The sequence below is a fragment of the Macrobrachium rosenbergii genome, chromosome 44, assembly GCF_040412425.1.
Source record: "Macrobrachium rosenbergii isolate ZJJX-2024 chromosome 44, ASM4041242v1, whole genome shotgun sequence".
In the NCBI taxonomy this organism is placed as follows: Eukaryota; Metazoa; Arthropoda; class Malacostraca; order Decapoda; family Palaemonidae; genus Macrobrachium; species Macrobrachium rosenbergii.
The window spans coordinates 34953070-34978623 of record NC_089784.1 but is presented as its reverse complement, the minus strand read 5'-3'; the positions used below and the strand labels follow the sequence as shown (position 1 = coordinate 34978623).

The following is a 25554-nucleotide window of genomic DNA, read 5'->3' as shown; positions in this document are numbered from 1 at the left end:
CCACCGGGCCGTGGTTAAAGTTTCATGGGCCCCGGCTCGTACGGCATTATACCGAGACCAACGAAAGATAGATCTATTTTCGGTGGCCTTGTTTGTGCGATGTAGCGGCTGTACAGAAAACTCGTTTGCGCAGAAGAAACTTAGGCGAATTTATTACTTGTTTGCCTTCAAAATCTGTTTAATTTATGTCTATGTATTTTCCCTATTTATTTCTTTACCCTATGGAAAGAAATTCCTTATAATTTTTAGTACTCTATTTTTCTTTTTTTTTTTTTTACCCTTTTACCTATGGGAAAGAAATTCCCTGTAACTTTGTAATTACTACATGTTTTCCCTTTTTACCTTTTTACTTATGGCAAAGAAATTCTGTATAATGTGTGTATAACAATAAATTCCGAGTGGATATTTCTTGTTTGTCCGGCCCGGTTGGGGGCCGGGTATTTAGGAGCTCAAGGAGACATGACACATCCACCCTCCTCCTGCAAACCTATTTGTCTGGCCCAGGTAGGGTCGCGATAGGTAGGGGATCGGGAGGGTAGGGGAGACATGACACATCCACCCTCCTCCTGCAAACCTGTTTGTCCACCCCGGGTGGGCGCGGGGTTGGTAGGTAATTGGGAGGGTAGGGGAGACATGAAACACCCACCCTCCTCCTGCAAAACTATTTGCCCGCCCCGGGTGGGGGCGGGGTAGGTATGGGATTAGGATGGTAGGGGAGGCATGACGGGCTGTGCCTGGTTCCGGCACAGCGTAGCGCGTGCCATCAAGCTCGTAAATATATATATTTCTTCTTTTACCTTTGATGAGAAAGCTGTCGTCTTCAGTCAGCTGATTTCACCGAGATCGTTCCGAACCCTTGACAAATATGTCATTCATTGTCATGCAGTTTATAATTATATATCTGCTGACAGGATGAATCGAGGTCATGAGATGCAGATCTTTGGATTTGAACCCATCTCTCTCTCTCTCTCTCTCTCTCTCTCTCTCTCTCTCTCTCTCATCCTTTTTATTGTGAACTCTTACGCTCTTGTTATATTATAAAGTTTCTTTCTCATTGTGGAAGCTCTTACGAATAAAAGAACCCTCTCTCTCTCTCTCTCTCTCTCTCTCTCTCTCTCTCTCTCTCTCTCTCTCTCTCTCTCTCCATCTTATTGTGAACTCTTTTTTATTGTGAAATCTCTCACGATAAAAAGAAATTTGTTAATGTAACTCGAACATACACCTTGAAGGTCTCTCTCTCTCTCTCTCTCTCTCTCTCTCTCTCTCTCTCTCTCTCTCTCTCTCTCTCTCTCTCTCTCTCATAACCAATTTTGGTCGAAATTGCCCCACCAGGTTTTGCACAGAGATCATTTTATTTCAGTCGCTGACCTTTTAAAAATCTATTTTCCCACTTCCACGCTTTCTTCTGCGTAGTTTATTACGATGGTGGAGGAGGAGGAGGATGATGATGATGATGATGATGATGATGAGGAGGAGGAGGAGGAGGAGGAGGAGGAGGAGGAGGAGGAGGAGGAGGAGGAGGAGGAGGAGGAGGAAGAGACACTTGTCGTTTCTTTTGGTTGGGGAAATTTGTCCAGGCGTTGTTGCGTCATGGAAGGGTTCGTGACGTCATGCGCCTGGGCCTTCCAGGAAAGATAAGAAAAATAGATGGGGAAAGGCTCTCTCTCTCTCTCTCTCTCTCTCTCTCTCTCTCTCTCTCTCTCTCTCAGTGTAATAGACCATTTTGGCTTTGGTCTACAGTTCTCTCTCTCTCTCTCTCTCTCTCTCTCTCTCTCTCTCTGTAATAGCCAATTTTGGCTTTTGTATAGTCTTCAGTAATATAGCCCATTTTAGCTTTGGTCTACAGTTCTCTCTCTCTCTCTCTCTCTCTCTCTCTCTCTCTCTCTCTCTCTCTCTCTCTCTCTCTCTCACAGAGAGAAAGCCGGTACAATAGTTTTAATTTACAGAAAACTAAAAACCTGCTAATATTTACTGTATGTAATTTTGTAACAAGTATTTTCCTGAAAGAGAAACAATACTAAAGTGCTTCTTTTGAAACAAAGGTATTTTTTCAAGACAAATACTTTTACGCAAGGAAGTGTTTTTTTCTATTTTTGTAAGAAAGTAATTAATGGTCAACTTGAAACAGTTGAGGTACGAAGGTGAAGCACGCCTCTGGATAATGAGAACCTCATTAGCCTTTCATATTCAGAGAAATTTAGTTAATGTTTGTTAATTTGGTGTATGTTTGTTAATTTGGTTAATTTTTATTTTGGTTAATTTTTGTTAATTTGGTTAATTTTTGTTAATTTTGTGGATAATTGTTAATTTGGTTAATTTTTGCTAATTTGGTTAACTTTTGTTAATTTGGTTAACTTTTGTTAATTTGGTTAACTTTGTTGAATTTTGTTAATTTAATTAATATTTGTTAATTTAGCTGTATTTTGTTAATTTGGTTAACTTTTGTTAATTTAGTTCATTTTCGTTAATTTGGTTAATTTTTGTTAATTTGGTTGAATTTTGTTAATTTGGTTAATTTTTTTAATTTGGTTGAATTTTAATTTTTGGTGATTTGGTTAATTTTTTGTTGTTTCGAAATTAGACCTGGAATAAAGATGGCATTTTGGTCCATGCTGTTCCCATTTCAAGTTGAAGATAACGAGCAACATTCAGGTTGTTATGCTCATTTGCTAATAAGATCATTATTATCCTATATATTTGTTTATATATAAACCCCTGGTCAAAACGAACGTTATATATACTATCTATATATATATATATATATATATATATATATATATATATATATATATATATATATATATATATATATATATATATATATATATATATATATAAATTGCACATTTCAAGCGGAGATGCGACGCATTGCTGCCTTAAAATGATTCTCCGTGGATTTTGATAGTTTAAATACATTTTTACCTTATTTTATAAATTTGTTGATTTGCCTTCTGTTACTTCTTTTTTTAATGAATTTCTAGTGGCCGTAGGCTTCATCTATATGAATAGGATTCATCTTCTGAATAATAATAATAATAATAATAATAATAATAATAATAATAATAATAATAATTTCAAGTCAGTGGTCCCTTAGGTCAGCATGATCTATATGAACAGGGCTCATTTTAGAATAATAATAATAATAATAATAATAATAATAATAATAATAATAATAATAATAATAATAATAATAATAATAATAATAAATAATTAATAATAACAAGGAAATTATTATCAGACGTTAGGGTTTCCTTAAGATAAATTGAAAACTTTATTTTCCCTCCATGATAAACACATCACTCTTTTTCCAGTTGAAAAACAACAAGGGGATATATTAATTTAGAAAGATTAAACGAAAGACAATCGTATTCTCTCGCAGACAAGAAATTTTGCTGCTGAATATAACATCTTTTCTCCTTTTTTCCAATAAAAAAATAACGAGGGAGATATAAAATTAGAAAGGATAAACAGAAGACAGTCGTATTGTCTCGCAAATAAGAAATTTTACCCGCCAAATTACATTTTCTTTCTCCTGTGAGTGCGGTTTTCTTACACAATTCGGAATCCTCCTAACCCCCACCGTATGACGTCATTGTCTGTTCTCGTTTTCTTTTCGAGGGGATTTATAGGGAATACTTAGGCGAAATTCGCTAATTGCGCGCACTCGCGAGCCTCTCGAAAAAGGATTACGCGAACTGCCACATCTGAGGAGACGAAATGAGATTATGGGAAGAAGGAAGAAAGAGAAGGAAAGAAAAAGGAATAAGATGATAAGTGAAAGAATATGAGAAGGGGAAGGTGTGGTGTGTATGTGAAGAATAGGAAATAGGTGTTAATAGGTCAATAGGTCATGGGAATAAAGTTTTTTATGTATAGGAAAAATGGAATATGAATCGGAATGACAGTAATATTTGTCTTTTAGTATTTCCTTCATCTAACATTACTCTTCCTCCTCCTCCTCCCCCTCCTCCTCCATCTTCTTCTTCTTCTTCTTCTTCTTCTTCTTCTTCTTCTTCTTCTTCTTCTTCTTCTTCCTTAAAGGGGAAGTGCCGAGATCCTCGAAGGTCTTAGGTCCAAGTTCCCGAAGAACTCTCTCTCTCTCTCTCTCTCTCTCTCTCTCTCTCTCTCTCTCTCTCTCTTTCATTTGTTTTTTTTGTTATACAAGGGCACACTGCAATTCAGTGGCTCTTCTCTCTCTCTCTCTCTCTCTCTCTCTCTCTCTCTCTCTCTCTCTCTCTCTCTCTCTCTCTCCTATACAGTATGTTATCATACAAGGGCACACTGAAACTCAGTTGCTCTCTCTCTCATTTTTTTGTTATACAGCGGCACACTGCAATTCAGTTGCTCCTCTCTCTCTTTCATGTTATCATACAGGGCCGCACTGAAATTCTCTCTCTCTCTCTCTCTCTCTCTCTCTCTCTCTCTCTGTTATACAAGGCCACACTGAATTTCATTTTCCTCTCTCCCTCTTTCTTGTGTTATCATGCAAGGGCACACTGAAATTCTCTCTCTCTCTCTCTCTCTCTCTCTCTCTCTCTCTCTCTCTCTCTCTCTCTCTCTCTCTCTCTCTCTCTCCTTTTGAGGGAGAAAATAATCAGCCACCGAGGTCGACGTTGTTTTCCTGTTGTCCCTTTCTCCTCCTATTTTTGAAATCCCTTGGGGAGGAAAAAGGACACACCTTATTTTTCCTCTGGGTATATATATATATCCTGCCTCCGTCGCCTCTTGCGAAAGGGTTGTTTTTGTATGTTTGTGATGTTTCGTGATTTATGCTTTTTTTGTTGGTATCAGTTAGTGATTCTGAAGACGAGGTTGGATTTTGTTCGTAGGATTTTACATGTATTCGTAATTAGGTTTTTTGTTTTGCGGTGTATATATTTATATATGTATATACATATATATAATATATATATACATTCATATTTATATATTTATATATTCATATTTATGTATATAAATGTGAATATATATATATATATATGTATATACACATATGCATACTTATACATAAGTACGTACATACATACATAATCTCAATATCAAGATTGCCAACTCTGACACCCCGGAAATGATAGAACAATAAAGGCATTTTGCTTTAAAACATATCATGCCTATTTGGCCGTTAACTGCGGTATTAGGTTTCTAGCAGTTCGTTGACTGCTGTGGGTCGTCGTCAGGACGGAGAAGGTAGCTGGAGCTAGCAGCTCATCTGAAGATACATGTTTTTGTAGAACAAATTAGATCTTCAGCTGTCCTTTGTATTGCCCTTATATTGGCGTTGATTTAAAATGCAATTTTTCATAAATTGTTTTTCAGCAGAGATCTTTCACAATCACAGTTGACAATTACCCCTTGGGAGTAGTGCCATCATTGCACCTCATGCGGTGCACTGCAGGCACTACTTAGGTTCTTTGCAGCGTGCTTTCGGCTCCTAGCTGCAACCCCTTTCGTTTCTTTTACTGTACCTCCTTTCATATTATCTTCCTTCCATCGTACTTTCCACCCTCTCCTAACAATTATTTCATAGTGCAACTGCGAGGTTTTCCTCCTGTTACACCTTACAAACTTTTTCCGTCAATTTCCTTTTCAGCGCTGAATGACCTCATTGGTCCTAGTGCTTGGCCTTTAGCCTAAATTCTATATTCAGGCCAATTCAACAATTGACCCTTGATCCCCTTGCATGCCGAGAGCAAACAGATTTGCTGAGCAGCACCACCAATATGCAGTAAATGTGCCTCGCTGTCGAACTTCTCAGTTCCAGAGGTCCTTTATTCCTCCTCACACCTTTGGACTGTGGAACAGCCTCCCTGAGGATGTTCTGCAATTGGAACCTCAAAAGTTCAAATGAAGATGTAATGCATTACTACCCTGAAACAGTTCATCTTGTATTTTGATAATTTACTTACATTTTTATCTCTGTGCATTAATGTGTAAATTTATTTTTTTCTTTTTTAATAACTGATCTCTTCTTCCTGTATTCCCTAAGACCTTCTGTTGCTTCTTTCTAATGGACACCATATTCTTTGGAAGTTTGAATTTCAAGTCAGTGGAGGGCCCCTGTGTTGGGCTTGTTCCATATGAATAGGGTTCGTGTTCTGACTAATAATAATAATAATAATAATAATAATAATAATAATAATAATAATAATAATAATAATAATCTTTGGAAGCTTGAATCCTAAGTCAACGTCCTCTTTTGTGGGCTTGTTCTATATGAATAGGGTTCATGTTCTGGATAATAATAATAATAATAATAATAATAATAATAATAATAATAATAATAATAATAATAATATTTTCAGATAATTTCCTGAGTAATTAGGTGTATTGAGAATGATAGAGGAAAGAAAATATTAAGAAAAAATAGCTAAAGGTCTTGCAGATCATTTGGGATTTTGGATGGTCACTGTAGAAACTTGGTCGTACCTCTTCGAACGACCTTTAGGTGTCAGAACAAGCTCTCAGCAGAGAATTGGGTTATGTCTCAGTGACTGAGTAGAGGGGAAGGATGGGAGCCTCGTCTTGTCAAAGAGAGAGAGAGAGAGAGAGAGAGAGAGAGAGAGAGAGAGAGAGAGAGAGAGAGAGAGAGAGAGAGAGAGAGAGAGAGAGAGAGATTTTCAGAAGTGTTTGAGGTGGTCATTATCCATCCTCGGGCATCAAAGGGAAACTAAGACATGGTGGAGCACTTCTCTTCCTACGCAAAGGGAGGCTTAGGACCACCCCCCCTCCTCCTCCTCCTCCTCCTCCTCCTCCTCCTCCTCCTCCTCCTCCTCCTCCTCCTCCTCCTCCTCCTCCTCCTCCTCCATTTTCCATGTGCCTGGTCTTTATCTTTATTATTTGTTTATTGCAGCTGAATACTAAAAGCTTTAAATATACACCAGTTCAGGGCCATTGTACTTACGTGTTCCAAGTGACACAGTTAACGTGTTGCGTAACACACGCCTGTCTGCATGGTTGCCTGTTCAGAAAAATAGTAATTATAAGGTAAAACCGAGCTCTCTTAACAGTACTGGACAAAAATTTTTGTGGAAACATGTAAAGCTACAGAAGAATTTATACAGTTCTCACCTTTTCAGAGGCTAATTTAGTTTGTCAGCATCGTCATTTGGTTAGGTTGGATTAGGTTAGGTTAGGTTACATTGGGATGTGTTGGGTTAGGTCGAATTGGGCTAGGTTGGGTTGGGTTAGATTAGTTTAGGTTGGGCTAGGTTATGTTAGGTTTGGCTGGGCTGGGTTAGGTTAGGTTAGGTTGAGTTGTGTTAGGTCAGGTTAGGTTGAATTGGGCTAGGTTAGGTTAGGTTATGTTAGGTTGGGCTAGGTTATGTTAGTTTGGATTGGGTTAGGTTAGGTTGAGTTGGGGTGGATTACTTTAGAATAGGTTGAGTTGGGTTGGATTAGGTTAGGTTAGGTTAGGCTAGAGAAGGAATGCAAATAGCCAGAGAACATGAAATACTATCTTGAGAGAATCAAATTGGTGAAAACATGATTGATCTTATTAGTGAACTTGCTTGTAATTGAATCTGTAGATAAAACAATAGAAATATTTCTGATGAATGACAATATTTGACAGTGCACTCCGTGTTGTTTTGCATGATTCAAGGTAGACCTCTCATCAAGAGTTCCTTAAATACTAAAAAATGATTGCAAAGAAAACGGAGAGAGAAACAAGGCCAAATGCTTCAGTCTTGGTGGGAGTTACTGCCCTCCTTTGATACCCTTGGGCACTGGGACTCCGGGCCACTATAGGATTGCCCTCTCACTAACAGGTGAAAGAGGGTCTCAGAGCAAGGGGAAAACAGAGGGAACAGATTTCCAGAGCAAGGGAAAAACAGAGAAAAAATATTTCCAGAGCTAGGGGAGAAACAGCTATACTTTTGACCATTGGCCAAGTCATGATGTTTAGGTTAGGTTGGGTAATACAAGTATTTAGTAATACTGTACTCCCCTTCCTTATCAATTGAGGATAATAACGTGAAAAGCAGTTACAACACTTAGAAAACATTTTTGAAAGGACATACTTTCTCCAAGCCAAAAAAGAAAATATCTTGGATCCTGGTCTCAAAATATGAAAAACTGCTGGGACGGAAGCCTACTTCTTTAAATTTGATTGAAAACTCTCTTATATTTTGTTTTATGCATTCTCTGGACAGAGAAGTAAACAGGAGAACAAACAAATAAACAGACATGGATGAATACAACCTCTGTCCGCACTTAATGACGAGTCTCATAACTACTCGGTTCTGTTTTTTCTCTCTCTTTGCCCTCTTCCTCTTTGTCTTCTTCCTCTTTGTCCTCTTCCTCTTTTTCATGCGAGTCCTGTTCCCTCTTCTCCTCTAATCTTCTCATCCGCTCTTTGTACCAGATGATAAGACCCTTTCCATTAAGGGCCTCTGTGAGAAACTCGCTCCTGGATGCCTCATTTTCTTTTGTTTTTTAATTTATTACCACAACTCTCTTCCTTCTTCTCATTCCTCCTCCTCCTCCTCCTCCTCCTCCTCCTCCTCCTCCTCCTCCTCCTCCTCCTCCTCCTCTTCTCCTCCTCCTCCTCCTCTCCTCCTCCTCCTCCTCCTCATGTTATTTCTTCGTCAATTGCATGAAATCAGTTTCCTCTCGTAACTTCCTTCGCCATTTCCTTATTATCTACTCCTTCGTTGCGACTTTTCCAGCGTACCTCCCTTTCCTTTCTTTTGTTTTCTTCCTCCTCCGGTCAGTGATTATTATAGTTTCTCATAGTTACAGTGTCTGTATTGCCTCGACACTCCTTCTCTGATTGGCAGTTATGATTGGAAATTGACTGGCTCTAACCATGAGAAGAAACTGGCTCTGTTTGAGTTTAGCCATCCAGAAGAACGTGTCAATCTCTCTCTCTCTCTCTCTCTCTCTCTCTCTCTCTCTCTCTCTCTCTCTCTCTCTCTCTCTCTCTCTCTCTCGATCAGTCCATCGATCGAAAACAAATCAATATCTACCAGCTCAGTTCCTTGATGTAAATTTTATTGTTGAACAGTCTCTCTCTCTCTCTCTCTCTCTCTGTATGCAAAGGTCGAATGGCCTTTTAAAGGTCAAGAAAGAAGTTAGGTCAGGAAAGACGAGAAGGTGGTAATTAATGAAATATGAGAAGTGACCTTCACAGTGGAGACTGAAATGAGAGAGAGAGAGAGAGAGAGAGAGAGAGAGAGAGAGAGAGAGAGAGAGAGAGAGAGAGAGCACTCAGCAAGACATACTGACCTAAGAAGGAAGCCTGATGGATACCTGCGCATATTGTAATTATCACTTAATATTAGAGGAAAAATGATCCATTCTCATGTCTTTAATGGTACTGACAGGTCGCGTATCCAATGCTGTGCTCTTGATTTTTGTTTCTATATGGAAGGTAGAGGTTTATACATACATGTATACATAATGTATATTTTATGTGTATATATATATATATTTATAATATAATATATATATACATATATGAATATATAAATTATACATACATATATATATATACACACAATTTACATAATGTTTATATGTATTTTATATATATACATATGTATATAAATACACATATGTATTATATACATATATATATATATATATATATATATATATATATATATATATATATATATATATATGTGTGTGGATATATACGTAGATGCATGTACATATAATCAATATGTATTTATTCACGCACCACGTTCAATCCATGACTTCCAAATTCACTAAAATGTGGAACTTGCCGTCTCATAGGTAAAAGCCTCACGAAACCTGCCCAGCTCAGAGTGGCTTAAGAAAGTTTTGCGAAACTCCGTCGATACCAAAAAAAGAATTTTTTTTTAAAAACAAATTTCAAGTGTTAAGTTGAAACATTTGGTCATTTTTTGCAAAGTCATTTCCGTGAGACTTAGGACCGTGAGGGGATTAGGTTACGTCTTCGAAATGGTCTCCTCAGTAGTGAGAAAACGCTTCGTCATCATCTTGGAAGGCATAAATAAATTTACAAATGGTTGTTAAGTCTCGGAATATTAATTTCCTATGAGAGGCAACTGGCTTGATTTTAGCTTTCTGGAAAAGTCCGTCCGCACTTTTTCTGTTCGTCCTTAGATCTGAAAAACTACTGAGGCTAGAGGGCTGCAAATTGGTATGTTGATCATCCACCCTCCAATAATCAAACATATCAAATTGCAGCCCTCTAGCCTCTGTAAGTTTTTTTTTTTATTTTATTTAAGGTTAAAATTAGTCATAATCGTGCGTTTGGCAACGATATAGGACAGGCCACCACCGGGCCGTGGTTAAAGTTTCATGGCCGCGGCTCATATAGCATTATACCGAGACCACAGAAAGCTAGATGTATTTTCGGTGGCATTCATTATATATGCTGTACTTGTTTTTTCTGTATTCATTTAAATGAGGTCACTTTTTGCTGAAAAACAAAGTAATTTTGATATCTTATTATTTCAACATTAAAGATTTTTGTGTTTAGTTTTTTATATCTTTAGTTATTACTGAGAGGTTTAATATTTCTTTCTTTTTGTAATTTAACTACCAGAAGTATAACCCATAGCCCTCATAGGTGCAGAATGGTTTTGGAAATATCTTTTGTACAGCTTTTCTGCAATTTCGTTTATTTAACTTACTTCACTTCCTGAACCCTGAATAATCATTTATAATTAACCTGTAATTAACCTGTATTTCCTTTCTCTCCCACCAGGTGTTCGAAGATGCCAACGAGGAGTAAGTATTAACAGTTTTAGAAGTTTGTTAAGTGACCTCTACCATATAAACATACTCCCTTCCTGGCCACATTTCTACATGAATGTTTTCACATTTGCTTAGCACAGTTACTCTCATGGGGTGCACTGTAGGCATTACTTAATGTGCTTTGCAGCGTGCCTTAGGCCCCTATCTTCAACCCCTTTCGTTCCTTTTACTGTACCTCGTTTCATATTCTCTTTCTTCCATCTTACTTTCCACTCTCTCCTAACAATTGATTCATAGTGCAACTGCGAGGTTTTCCTCCTGTTACGCCTTTCAAACCTTTTACTGTCAATTTCCTTTTCAGCACGGAATGACCTCATAGGTTCCAGTGCTTGGCCTTTGGCCTCAATTCTATATTCAGTTCAGTTCAACATAATTACTGACCTGTATTTTATCAGATTGACTTAAACACTTCCACTTACGTGTTTATTTTGTCACATTTACTTAATACATCCACTTACCTGTTCAAATACACATATTTGCGTTGAACTCTCTCTCTCTCTGTCTCTCTCTCTCTCTCTCTCTCTCTCTCTCTCTCTCTCTCTCTCTCTCTCTCTCTCTCTCTCTCTCACAGCTTCTTGAAGGATTAAAAGCGATTTTAACGTTTGCCATATTTACAGTGTTCATTTAATTTTTTTTTATTTCTTTTTTTCGTTTGTTTCTGTCTGTTTGTCTGTCTGCCTGTCTATGTCAGTGGCACTTTGTATATGCACTCAGGTTTTTTTTTCCTGATGGCAAGGTCGCCTGAATGTTGATGTGTTGATATTAGAAAATTGTCAACATAATACTGATTCATTAAAATTTATTTTTGCATGCGTGCATCGGCTTTTGAAGGATGTATGTATGTGTGTATGTAAGTATGTGTGTATGTATGTATGTATGTATGTGTGTAATCCAAAATATTGGAGTGCTTTGTGACCTGTGAAAGCTGCAGTTACTCACCAGCTTCCGAAAAAGGCGGTTTTTACAGATTTTGTTTGACACTTGTTGAACCGAGAATAGATTTTCAAGTAATGCATGATATTCTCTCTCTCTCTCTCTCTCTCTCTCTCTCTCTCTCTCTCTCTCTCTCTCTCTCTCTCTCTCTCTCTCTCTAGGAACCCGTTTCAAATTCGGTGTTAGATATTGATGTTTCTCTCTCTCTCTCTCTCTCTCTCTCTCTCTCTCTCTCTGTTTTGGAACACCCTTTAAATTCAGATTCTAACTAAATAAAAAAGTGGTTATCTACAGACTGGAAAAGTGCTAATTGGATATTACTCTCTCTCTCTCTCTCTCTCTCTCTCTCTCTCTCTCTCTCTCTCTCTCTCTCTCTCTCTCTCTCTCTGTCAGTTCGCTATTTCCAGTTAACCTTCCTTTTGCAGTCTGTAGACAAACACCCTTTACTTAGCTAAAAATGTGCATTGTGTTTCTTAGCCTGTAGTCATTGTCTTCGTAGGTAATTTGATAATTATGATTGTAGGTGTATTTTATTGTATTTTGTTTGTTTATTCATGTTTACCTACTTTCAAGTGTACTTAGAATTTCATTATTTCGCGAGGAAACTTTATATGGGCCTTGTGCCGTGTCCGCGGTTATTACAAAAACCCTCAGGAATAAAATACATCACCTTTCCTTGTTTGTCAAACCAAAATCACAGACCATTATTAATGAGATTCGTTTGAGGTTTTCCTCACGAAACAAGATATTTATTACTTTTTCATTCTTCCTTCCCGCCATTTTTTTTTCTGTGAGAGAAAACTATTGTGCCGGCTTTGTCCGTCCGCACTTTATTCTGTCCGCCCTCAGATCTTAAAAACTACTAAGGCTTGAGGGCTGCAGATTGATATGTTGATCATCCACCTTCCAATCATCAAACATACCAAATTGCAGCCCTCTAGCCTCAGTAGTTTTTATTTTATTTAAGGTTAAAGTTAACCACAATTGTGTTTCTGGCAACGATATTGGATAAGCCACCACCGGTCCGTGGTTAAAGTTTCATGGGCCGCGGCTCATACAGCATTATACCGAGACCACCGAAAGATAGATCTATTTTCCGTGACCTTGATTATACGATGTACAGAAAACTCGATTGCGCCGAAGAAACTTCGACGCATTTTTTACATTTTTTTTCGCTTGATTAATTGATATAGCTGGACTGTGGAACAGCCTTCCTGAGAACGTCGTATAATTGGAACTTTTGTCGAGATGCAACGCATTACTACCCTAAGACAATTCTCCTTGTGTTTTAATAACTTTCTTACACCTTTATCTGTTTCTTTGTTAATTTTTTTTATTTATTTTTTGTCTTTTCCAATAACTGATATCTTCTTTCTGTATTTCTGTTACTTTCTGTTACTTCTTTCCAATGAACACCTTAATATTCTTTGCTAGCTTGAGTTTCAAGTCATTGGCCCCTGTGGTGGGCTTGTTCCATATGAATAGGGTTTTTCATCTTCTGAATAATAATAATAATAATAATAATAATAATAATAATAATAATAATAATAATAATAATAATAATATGGAACAAAGCCACGAAAGGGGCCACCGTTGACTTGAAATTCAAGTTTCTAAAGAATTATTATTATTATTATTATTATTATTATTATTATTATTATTATTATTATTATTATTATTATTATTATTCTGCGCTTGTTCCGCATTAACAGGGGTCACCGTCTGAATAATAATAATAATAATAATAATAATAATAATAATAATAATAATAATAATAATAGTTTCATATAGGTAGTTCGATGTTGCGTATTGAGGCCGTATCGGATAAAAATCAATCAGCGTGGACTTCATTTTGACTCAGATCCATCAAGTAAACATGTTTACGATTCATATTCCACGTAGTGGGGTAGTGCAGTCAGCGAACCTCATCCGGTGGACTGTAGGCATTACTTAAGGTTCTTTGCAGCGTGCCTTCGGCCCCTAGCTGCAACCCCTTTCATTCCTTTTACTGTACCTCTTTCATATTCTCTTTCTTCCATCATACTTTGCTCAACCCTCTCCTAACAACTGATTCATAGTGCAACTGCTTTGAGGTCCCCCGTTACACCTTTCAATCCCTTTTACTGTCAATTTCCGTTTCAGCGCTGAATGACCTCGTAGGTCCCAGTGCTTGGCTTTTGGCCTAAATTCTGTATTCGATTCACATCAATTCAATACGATTCATATTCTGTAAAAATCAAACTGCGTTTATTTCCTTTACCTTGAGTATCGTTTTCTTTGGAACATGTTGAAAGGTTGTAGCGGTAACTTAAACAAATTCATGTCCGCGCATGCGATCGGAGATTTCATGTGGGCGGTGGATATCAAGGATATTAAGATTATTTTTGTTATTACTTTTAATGTTAAGACGATTTTTTTTAGTGTTTTGGTTACAGGTCTGACCTGAATATGTAATGAGGGATTCCTGCATCTTTTTAAATCGAGTTACTTCGGGTACAGGATACGTGATCTTACCAAAGAAATCGGTGCAGGAAAAATTTGTATAAATTGAAATTTGGTGCTTTTAAGTTGCAACTCAAAGGAAAATCATATATTTGAGGTGTAAGGCCACCTAAATCTCATATTTTTTCGTTTAATTTAGTTTTTTTTTATCATAATGTTACTTACATAGATTTTTAAATTATTGTTTGACGAATCTGAAAAAGTGAAAATTGCACTGATGGTAATAGCAAGCTCAGAAACAATATTTATTACGCACGCACACTTATGTATAATAATAATAATAATAATAATAATAATAATAATAATAATAATAATAATAATAATAATAATAATAATAATAATTTCTCGATGTACAGTTCAGGTACTTAGAAAAATTAAGTCATATTTTATACACAGAGTCAGCAACTAAAGGATAGAGTATTTTTTGTGTACCCAGCGCGGAAATATAAAGAAATATTTCATTTTTTGGGGGGGATGTGAGCAAAAATGTGATAGACTGGAAAGCCAATCTCTCTCTCTCTCTCTCTCTCTCTCTCTCTCTCTCTCTCTCTCTCTCTCTCTCTCTCTCTCTCTCTCATCATCTCATCATCTGAGACGGGGAGATTATTGAGGGAAAGGCAAGACATAAAATAAAATAAAAACAAAAACATAAATAGCCCAGTACTTATTGCTAGGATTCTGTGACGTAATCGCTTCGGAACCTGAGCTTTTGTGACGTAACCCTTAAAATTGTATTTTCTCTTCCCTTACCATCTACAATTTCTGTTGTTACTTCTTGCTTTTATAGTTATTCTTTATTTTGGTTTTCAATATTCTCGTCTTCCATTTGTTTCTGTTTTCTAACGCAATTCTCATTTTCTATTATTTCCTGTTTTCTATGATTAACTTATATTTTATTTTTCATTATTTATTTTTATACCGATTCTTCATATCATTTCATAAAGATTCTCACACTTAGCTGCTGTCTCATTTCTCATTCATTTCTCTTCATCCATCATTTATTTAATTATATATATGTTTATTTATTTATTTATCTATTTATTTTTTTTCTTGCCGACTAAGGGAAGATGCTACTTACACCGCAAAGTAGCCTTGAATTATAAACAGGTGTGGTTTCTTTGACCTTCAAGTATCTCTCTCTCTCTCTCTCTCTCTCTCTCTCTCTCTCTCTCTCTCTCTCTTACACGTGTACGTGTAAGAATGCGCGCGCTCGCGCACTCCTACACGTACACGCGCGCGCGGGCACGCAGAAAAAAAAAACGTTTCGTTAGGTCATAATGAGCTGTCACCTTTTTGTGAATGTCACGGAATGCTACAGTGACCTGTTTAATGTTTTTTTTTTTACGTTTTTGAACATTTTTCTTAATTCTGGATCAACATACTCTTAATTTTTTTAAAAATGTTTTTGAAAGCCCTTTGAGTGAGTAAATGTTCGTGGCTTTTCTGAAAAGTATATTTGTGTTTATGCAGGTTATATATATATATATATATATATATATATATATATATATATATATATATATATACATATACATATACATATATATATACATATATATATATATATACATATACATATATATATATATATATATATATATATATATATATATATATATATATATATATATATATATATATATATATATATATATTATTATATATATATATATATATTATATATATATATAGTTATTGATCTGCAAACATCAGTCACATTTTCTATGACAGCTAAACTATTGATCTGTGGAGGTGACAGCCCTTAGAGTTTTTTCACGTTTCATGCAATAATCGTAGTATTTATTTTCGAACAAAATGATGAATATTCCGTATTTCTTTCATATTTTGCACTGATTATAACATACTGTATTTATATAAAAAGAATACTTGTTCATTGGTGTACTGTGATACATTTCCATTATTTCTGTTTTCCTGTCACCTCCACAGATCAATAGTTTAGCTGTCATAGAAAATGACTGTTTTTTTTGGAAAACTAGAATCTCTTTGCATATATCTCTCTATATCTATAATTTCTTATTCTCTCTCTCTCTCTCTCTCTATCTCTTATCTGAGGAATGATATTCATATCTTGTAATGATATTTATTGTATTAGTATCGACAGGTGAACTTGAGATAGATTTGAACAAATTTTTTTTAGATAATATAATCAGTGCATATATATATATATATATATATATATATATATATATATATATATATATTTTTAAATTATATAAATATAATATAGATATATCTTGTAATGATATTTAATTAGTGTATACTTGAGATAGATAATTTTTTTATAATATATATATATATATATATATATATATTTATATATTATATATATATATAGATATATATATATATATGTATATACATATATGTGTGTGTGTGTGTGTGTGTGAGAGAGAGAGAGAGAGAGAGAGAGAGAGAGAGAGAGAGATTCATACCTGAGGGTGTGCCTCCTTTGAAGTCTAGATTATCCTAAGAAAACTGCCTGAGGACATCGGATGTGGTCTGAATGGGAGCGAATGGTCCCTTGTGTGTTTTCATATTCTCCTTGAAAAGGGTTTCTTTGTTGATGGATTTCCTTGTTTGGTTATTCATGGAATTACGTTTAATTACCCTGTTATTCAGTTCCTTATCAGACCTCTGGAATAACTGTTATACAGTTCTCCTTGTAGTGTATTTTAATAATTTTCTTACATTCTTGTCTATGTATTTATTAATCTGTTAATTTATTTTTTCTTTTTTGATAAGTGATCTCTTCTTTCTGTTGCCTGTTTCTAGTGAACACCTTAATATTCTTTGGAAGCTTGAATTTCAAGTCAGTGGTCCCCTTGGTGGGCATTTCCCATATGAATAAGGCTCATCTTTTGATAATAATAATAATAATGATAATAATAATAATAATAATGATAATAATGATAATATTATTATTATTATTATTATTATTATTATTATTATTATTATTATTATTATTCTTTGAAAGCTTGCATTTCAAATCAGTGTCCCCTTTGGTGGGCTTCTTCCACATGAATATCGTTCATCTTCTGAATAATAATAATAATAATAATAATAATAATAATAATAATAATAATAATAATAATAATGAAGTTAATTATTTGATAACCATATCCGTTGAATGACTTATTTCCCAGAATCTTCTTTCGTTATTAACAGTAATAGCCTTTGATTGTTTGATGTTGATAAGCTTCTTGGTCACAGAAAAATTGAGACAAAATTGACTTTCAAATAATTGTAGGGAAAAATAGCCAATTATAATCCCGTCTCCTTTCTCATTAACATGCCCTAATCATAATTACATACCTCCTCATTCATTAACATAGTTATTAGATATCCTTTGTGGATGTTTTGTTATTGTATCAATAACACATTACCTTGTTTGGTATGTTTACAGTGACGTAGTTATTTTGTTACTGACAGTGTTAGTTTTCGTAGGCTAAGATCTAGTTAATACAGGTATTGTGGCATAAACATAGTTGTTGTGTTATTAACATTGTTATTGTATCCTTGATCTTGTTATTACCCTTCCTTAGAACTATGCGTTATTAACCTTCCATAGAACTGTGGTTATTAACTTCGTTAACTATGCGTTATTAATCTTCCTTAGAACTGTGTTATTAATCATTGTTAGAACTATGCATTATTAACCTTCCTTAGAACTATGTATTATTAACCTTCGTCAGAACTATGTGTTATAAACCTTTTTAAAACTTTGTTATTAACCTTCACTAGAACTGTGTTATTAACCTTCCTTAGACCTATGTGTTATTAGCCTTCCTTAGAACTATGTTATTAACCTTCCTTAGAACTGCGTTTTATTAACCTTCCTTAGAACTGTGTTATTATCCTTGCTTAGAACTGTGTGCTATTAACCTTGCTTAGAACTGTGGGTTATTAACCTTCGTTAGAACTGTGTTATTAACCTTTGTTAGAACCATGTGTTATTAATCTTCGTTAGAACTATGTGTTATTAACCTTTTTAAAACTGTGTTATTAACCTTCGTTAGAACTATGTGTTATTAATCTTCGTTAGAACTATGTGTTATTAACCCTCCTTAGAACTACGTGTATAACCTTCCTTAGAACTATGTGTTATTAACCTTCCTCAAAAATGTGTTATTAACCTTCCTTAGAACTATGTGCTATTAACCTTCCTTAGAAACTATGTGTTAGAACTGTGTGTTATTAGCCCTCCTTAGAAATGTTATTAACAAGTTTATCTTATGATTACAGAAGTTTCACCTGCTGTGTAAGTGTGACTTCATACATTACTGTAACGCCGAAAGGATATCGGCAGTTATTAACGTTATATTAACCCGATTATAGCGTCATTGACCCAGTTATTAATCAGATTTCTCTGACCTAATTACTCTGTCATTAACCTGGTCACCTCTCCAATGACAGGTATCATTTTACGCTTTTTACGCCTTTTCTGTATTTTTGCCACAATTCTCTCTCTCTCTCTCTCTCTCTCTCTCTCTCTCTCTCTCTCTCTCTCTCTCTCTCTTCTCTTCTTTTTCTCTCTCTCTCTCTCTCTCTCTCCTCTACTTCTTCTCTCTCTCTCTCTCTCGCTCTTCTCTCTCTCTCTCTCTCTCTCTCTCTCTCTCTCTCTTCTCTCTCTCTCTCTCTCTCTCTCTCTCTCTTTCTGCATGCTCTGTTGATTTGAGCCGTGATTTCAAATTCTGGTCGTCAGTCGAGTGCGGAGGGTCGCAGCTTGGAGAAACGAGGCGGAAGTATCTGGTAAATTCTCCCGGGTCATCGCTATGACATAATACAATAATGCACTAAGTTGCATAATACATTAAGTGACGTCACTGACTTGGTTATTGTATTAAACCTGTCGTTTGCATTGAGATTCCTGAGTGAGAGAGAGAGAGACAGAGACAGAGAGAGATGGTGCGAGGATCATTATCATTATACAGAGAGAGAGAGAGAGAGAGAGAGAGAGAGAGAGACAAATACAGAGAGAAAGGGGGTGCGAAAACCAGAATACAGAGAGAGAGAGAGAGAGAGAGAGAGAGAGAGAGAGAGAGAGAGAGAGAGAGAGAGAGAGAGAGAGAGAGGACAAGAATACAGAGAAAGGGTTTGAAAACTAGAATACAAAGAGAGAGAGAGAGAGAGAGAGAGAGAGAGAGAGAGAGAGAGAGAGAGAGAGAGAGAGAGAGAGGGGGGGCCTGAAAACCAAAATACAGAGAGAGAGAGAGGTTTGAAAACCAAAATACAGAGAGAGAGAGAGGTTTGATAACCAGAATAGGGAGAGAGAGAGAGAGAGAGAGAGAGAGAGAGAGAGAGAGAGAGAGGATAAGAATACAGAGAGAAAAGAAAACCAGAATACAAAGAGAGGGGGGGTATGAAAACCAGAATACAAAAGAGAGAGGGGGGGTTGAAAACCAGAATACAAAGAGAGAGAGAGGGGGTGCGAAAACCAGAATACAGAGAGAGAGAGAGAGAGAGAGAGAGAGAGAGAGAGAGAGAGAGAGAGAGAGAGAGAGAGAGGAATATTTGCGGTTGCATGCGGTGACGACCGAGACACCGCTTGCATTACTCTGATGGCTTAAGCTCTCCAAAGGCATACATTCATACACTCATACACCTACACACGTGAAGTATACACTTGTAGTATTGTGCTTACTGCCAAAACACCTGTGTACCATAAACTCAGGGCCTGAGTCTCGTAATTCCTTGTGACGACGACACCCAATTTGTCATGATTTTGGGGAAATTCTTGGGCGTGGCTGGGAAATGTTGTCAGAGTTTGGTTCCAGAACTCGGGACATTTTAATTACGTCATTTTCTTGATTACAGTATTATAGTTTTCTTGATTATAGTGTCCTTGTTTGTAGAGTATCATATTTTCCTTATTTACAGCTAGCTAAAGTTACTCTTTATTGGTATGTTTAAAAACAATATTTTTAATGTTTAATAAATAATTTTAAACATCTTCGTAACTTGCGATTCTGCGCTAGTATGAATTTATAATAGTTTGAATTATATTTGCGCAAACAGTTGAGTGTATGTAAGCTTGAATATTGACATTAATAAGGAAATATTATTAGAAAGAAAACGAACGTAAAGTGTACTCTAGTGTGCTCTCAGGCAAGGAAATCATTGGAAGTCCAGAGGTTTGAGAAAATATAGTAAGTAGTCACCATTTTACGTAAAAGATCTACATTTAGCATTTGAGATTACCTTTCTATTGTAAATTGTTACTTCTAATGATTTCTGTGGGTTCTGTTCAAGATTTCAAGACTGCAGAGAGAATTCTTAATTAAAATAATTCAGTATCTCAGATGTAAAAGGCTTTAAAATATCCTAGCAATTCTAGTTTAATTTCAAAGTTAAACTGTTTAGGTTTGCAGCATCGTAGTTTCAGGTTTCAGGATGCAAGACACGATTTCGCAAAAACAGCCTTTTAAAATCTAGATTTAGATTTCAAACAAACGATATTTGCATGCCGTTACCGTAGCGTGAAACTGTAAGCAACCGCAGTTTAAAGTTTGAAGTGGTCAGGAGGTTATAATCCTCAAATGAAGTCTGTTTGAAGTTTCAGTATTCAGTGTGCTGAAGTTCTAAACCTTTGCCCTTAGTCTTGAAGTTTTAAGCAAATTGAGGTTGAAGTTTTATGTCAGAGGGCTAGTTGTGTGAAATTTCAGATAATTGATTGAGTCAGCAGTCTATTGAAGTTTCAAGCAAATTGAAGTTGAAGTTTTTAGGGAGAGGGTCTGTTGTGTGAAATTTCAGGTAATTGATTGAGTCAACAGAGTATTGAAGTTTTAAGCAAACTGAAGTTGAAGATTTTGGGCAGAGGGTCAGTTGTGTGAAATTTCAGATAATTGATTGAGTCAGTAATCTATTGATGTTCTAAGCAAAGTGAAGTTGAAGTTCTAAGGCAGAGGGTCAGTTGTATGAAATTTCAAATATTTGATTGAGTCGGCAATCTATTGAAGTTTCAAGCAAATTGAAGTCGAAGTTTTTAGGCAGAGGGTCAGTTGTGTGAAATTCCGAATAATTGGTTGAGTCAACAGTCTATTGATGCCTTAAGCAAACTGAAGTTGAAGTTTTAAGGCAGAGGGCCAGTTGTGTGAAATTTCAAATAATTGATTGAGTCGGCAATCTATTGAAGTTTCAAGCAAATTGAAGTTGAAGTTTTTAGGGAGAGGGTCAGTTGTGTGAAATTTCAAATAATTGATTGAGTCAGCAATCTATTGATGTTCTAAGCAAACTGAAGTTGAAGTTTAAGGCAGCGGGTCAGTTGTGTGAAATTTCCTGTACTGGTTTAAGTCAATAATCTGTAGACGTTTTAAGCAAATTGAAGTTGAAGTTTTTTGCAGAGGGTCTTGTGTGAAATTTTAAATAATTGAGTCAGCAACCTATTGGATTTTTTTTTTTTTTTTTTTTTAGTTAAGTATACCTTAGTTTCACCAGACCACTGAGCTGATTAACAGCTCTCCTAGGGCTGGCCCGAAGGATTAGACTTATTTTACGTGGCTAAGAACTAATTGGTTACTTAGCAACGGGACCTACAGCTTATTGTGGAATCCGAACCACATTATAGCGAGAAATGAATTTCTATCACCGGAAATAAATTCCTCTAACTCTTCATCAGCCGGCCGCGGGAATTGAACTCCGGCCCATCGAGTGACAGTCTGAAGCTCAACCGGCTCGGTAAATTAAGGGTGACGTGTTAGGGCAGAGGTTCAGTTGTGTAAAATTTTAGATAATTGACTTAGTCAACAATCTATTGAAGTTTGAAGTAAACTGAAGATGAACTTTTAAGGCAAATGGTCCCTTCTGTGAAGTTTTAAGTAAAAGATTGAAGTTTTCTTTGACAGAGTAAAGTTTCAAACGAAAATAATCAGTGGGTTTTGGGTTTTGGGTTTAAAGTGACAAGACATTTAACTCTCTCATAAAAAAAAGGGTTAAGTCAACCACCAAAGTACCACGAATAGGCCTTAATAAATAGGCCTAGACCAAGAACTACTTTTATAGCCCTTCGATAAAGAATATATTTGAGCTGCAGTAATGTTAGTATTGAGCACTGATCTTTTTGTTTGTAGTTTTCTGTGAAAGGAAAGTATAGTGCCGGCTTTGTCTGTCCGTCCGCACTTTATTCTGTCCGCACTTTTTTCTGTCCGCCCTCAGATCTTAAAAACTACTGAGGCTGAGGGCTGCAAATTGGTATGTTGATCATCCAGCCTCCAATTATCAAACATAGCAAATTGCAGCCCTATAGCCTCAGTATTTTTTTTATTTTATTTAAGGTTAAAGTTAGCCATAATCGTGCTTCTGGCAGCGATATAGGATAGGCCACCGCCGGGCCGGGGTTAAAATTTCATGGGCCGAGGCTCATACAGCATTATACCGAGACCGAAAGATATATCTATTTTCGGTGGCCTTGATTATACGCTGTAGCGGCTGTACAGAAAACTCGATTGCGCCGAAGAAACTTCGGCGCATTTTTTGTACTGTAGCAGGAACAAAATACACAAAATGCAGCTTTAACTGGAAAGCAGTTTCTGTTCAAAGCAGCAAACTTTTTGCTAATTGTTTAGGATCAGGTTGCCAGACGCCGAGTGCTCTAACCTTTTATATATTCCTTCCTCCGGTTTCAGAATGTGAAGTGGAACTGTAAAGCCTGCAAACGCATATGGCTCTCTCTCTCTCTCTCTCTCTCTCTCTCTCTCTCTCTCTCTCTCTCTCTCTCTCTCTCTCTCGTATCTTGTATCTGAGCGTGATCGGTGTTGCGGTATATCTGTCAGCCAAACAATCTGTGCAAGAAAGACGGTACATTTTGGATCTTTGGTTATATACTCTCTCTCTCTCTCTCTCTCTCTCTCTCTCTCTCTCTCTCTCTCTCTCTCTCTCTCTCTCTCTCTCTGGAATGACGTTGCATCTTTACGAATAATTGAATCTCTTCATATATGAGATTTTACATGAAAGACTTTCGAAAAATGTGAAGACTGAATTCTTGTAAAGCTTATATTTACATTATATATGTAATATATATATTATATATATATAAAGATAAATATATAGATTTATATATATACATATATAAAGAGTATGTATATTATATATATATATATATGTATATGTATATATATATACATACATACATACATACATACACAGTATTATAGGTTTGTCTACAGGAATCAGAATCGTTTGATGCATGTTTTGATGGGAGGCCGTTGGTTGTGGGGGCGTGTGGGGGTAGAATGGCTGGTTAGGGGGAGTTGGGAGGTTTTGAGGGAGTTGTTATTTTTGGGGAAATAAGAAGGGGATTGGCCTGGTATGTCTCTGGCACCAACACTGGTGGCACTACGGTGCCAGCTGGAAAGAGCGACTGTGCATCTTCTTGTCAGTACGGGATCTTGTAGATGTGTCTGGCCATTCGCTGTATGTTCGTGTGTCTGTATTGGAGAAATGGGTGACTTGTGTCTGAGAATGAAGCGAGAGATGAGTCTGGCTTCGCTGGGTTCATCGTTTGATGAGTGGACCAGTTTCCAGAAAGGTTCATGAATTAGCTCGAAACGGTCGTAATTATCTAGAGGCGGAAGGAAAATGATTAAGAAAACTATTAGCAAAAATAATAACGAGTCGGAAAGTAGGGGAGACTGGAATGAAGCTTGAGAGAGAGAGAGAGAGAGAGAGAGTAATTATGTACAGGCCGAAGGGAAAATTATTAAGAATTTTGGAAACAAATGGAATTTTTTCCACGAGACGGAAACTAGGGGAAACTAGAATGAACCTTGAGAGAGAGAGAGAGAGAGAGAGAGAGAGAGAGAGAGAGAGAGAGAGAGAGAGAGAGAGAGTAATTATGTACAGGCCGAATGGAAAGCTATTAAGAATTTTGGAAACAAACGGAATTTTATCCACGAGACGGAAACTATGGGAAACTAGAAACGGAAACTAGGTGAAACTAGAATGAACCCTGGGGGCAGAGAGAGAGAGAGAGAGAGAGAGAGAGAGAGAGAGAATAATGTGCTAAATAACATGAGTCATACTCTGGAAAAGAGAAACTTCACAAGCGATCGAGCAGGTGCTGGGAGGGAGAGGGGACTCCCGCCTTGCAGAACCCCACCCCTCTCCCTTCCAATTTCCCTCCTTCCCTGGTGTGCTATCTCCACTCCCTTCCCCTCCTCCTGCTCCCCCTTCCTTGCCCCCTCCCCTCCTCCCCTCCAGAGGGAAACTCTCACTCCGGGCGTTGAATTTTCGGGGACGAACTCCCTCCTTACCTCAGTTGTAGAGAAGTCGTGGTGGAGGGCGGGGAACTTTAGTGTGTGTGTGGAATTGCTAACACTCCCTCTCTCTCTCCCTCCCTCTCTTTCGTGTTTGTTGTTGTGATTGAAGTGCCATCTGGCGGCCACGAAAAGAGATTGAGATTGAGATGAGCAATTTGAGTCTGTCTCGTCTTTGAGTATCCGTTTCCGTCTTATGAAGTTGTGGTGCACACGCCGAGGTGTGGTCAGTGTCAACCGCCTTGGTGCTTTTCCAAGGCACTGTAGTGGGAGTTTGATTTTTGCCTGGTTTGGTATCAGAGTTATTAATAATTACTAATTTCTAGAGTTGTGTGTTATGAAGAAAACTTTTACTGCAAAGATGTTGTCTAATCTTGATGGAGAAACAAAAAAAGTAATGATTCTCGGGTGTGAATACTCAAGTGTAGTGAAATTATAAAGCGTTCTGAGTTGCATTGTTTATATTGTGTGTATATATATATATATGTATATATATATATATAGTAAAAAATTATAGTGTTCATGATCTGCATTTGTTATATGCATACTCTGATATATATATATATATATATATATATATATATATACATATATATATATATATATATATATATATATATATATATATATATATATATATATATATATATATATATATATATATACTTTTTCATATACATACGTACATACATACACCACTGTTTCCCTTACACGTGTATATTATATTACATAAGAATTTGCATGTAGTATGTGAGTTTGCCGTTGCAAATCGTTGCACAAAATACAAAAAACACAAAAGTCAAAATCTTGGACACGAAAGATAACATTGATTAAATTGTAAACATAAGAAGGCCCTTACTTGACTTCCCTTACTTCCAAGGGTCCTTTCCAACAACAGGAAATGAAAATCCCGCATTAGTTAATGGTCCTCCTGAAAGCGTACATGCTCTTTAAAAGGAGAGAGAGAGAGAGAGAGAGAGAGAGAGAGAGAGAGAGAGAGAGTAGATGTATTCATATATATATGTGTATATATATATTATGTATATGTGTGTATATATATTATGATGAGTAGAGAGAGAGAGAGAGAGAGAGAGAGAGA

At 36.4% G+C, this 25554-nt stretch overlaps 2 protein-coding genes across 4 annotated transcripts in view; one reads left to right on the top strand and one right to left on the bottom strand.

Moving 5' to 3' along the window:
- The window catches only part of LOC136829516 (tetratricopeptide repeat protein 39B-like), a 177265-nt gene that overhangs the window by 98936 nt on the left and 52775 nt on the right, over positions 1-25554 (top strand). For both annotated transcript variants that reach the window (XM_067088312.1, XM_067088311.1), the window contains exon 2: positions 10700-10722. In XM_067088312.1, coding sequence (XP_066944413.1) covers positions 10700-10722 — 23 coding nt within the window. The remainder of the gene's footprint in view (positions 1-10699; positions 10723-25554) is intronic.
- LOC136829518 (ATP synthase mitochondrial F1 complex assembly factor 1) overlaps positions 1-25554 on the bottom strand; it is a 158865-nt gene that overhangs the window by 128246 nt on the left and 5065 nt on the right. Inside the window, exon 2 of one of the 2 annotated variants that reach the window (XM_067088315.1) lies at positions 6902-6958. The exons of the other annotated variant lie outside the window; for it this stretch is intronic. The gene's annotated coding sequence lies outside the window, so the exon portion shown is untranslated. The remainder of the gene's footprint in view (positions 1-6901; positions 6959-25554) is intronic. 2 annotated transcript variants of the gene reach the window in all.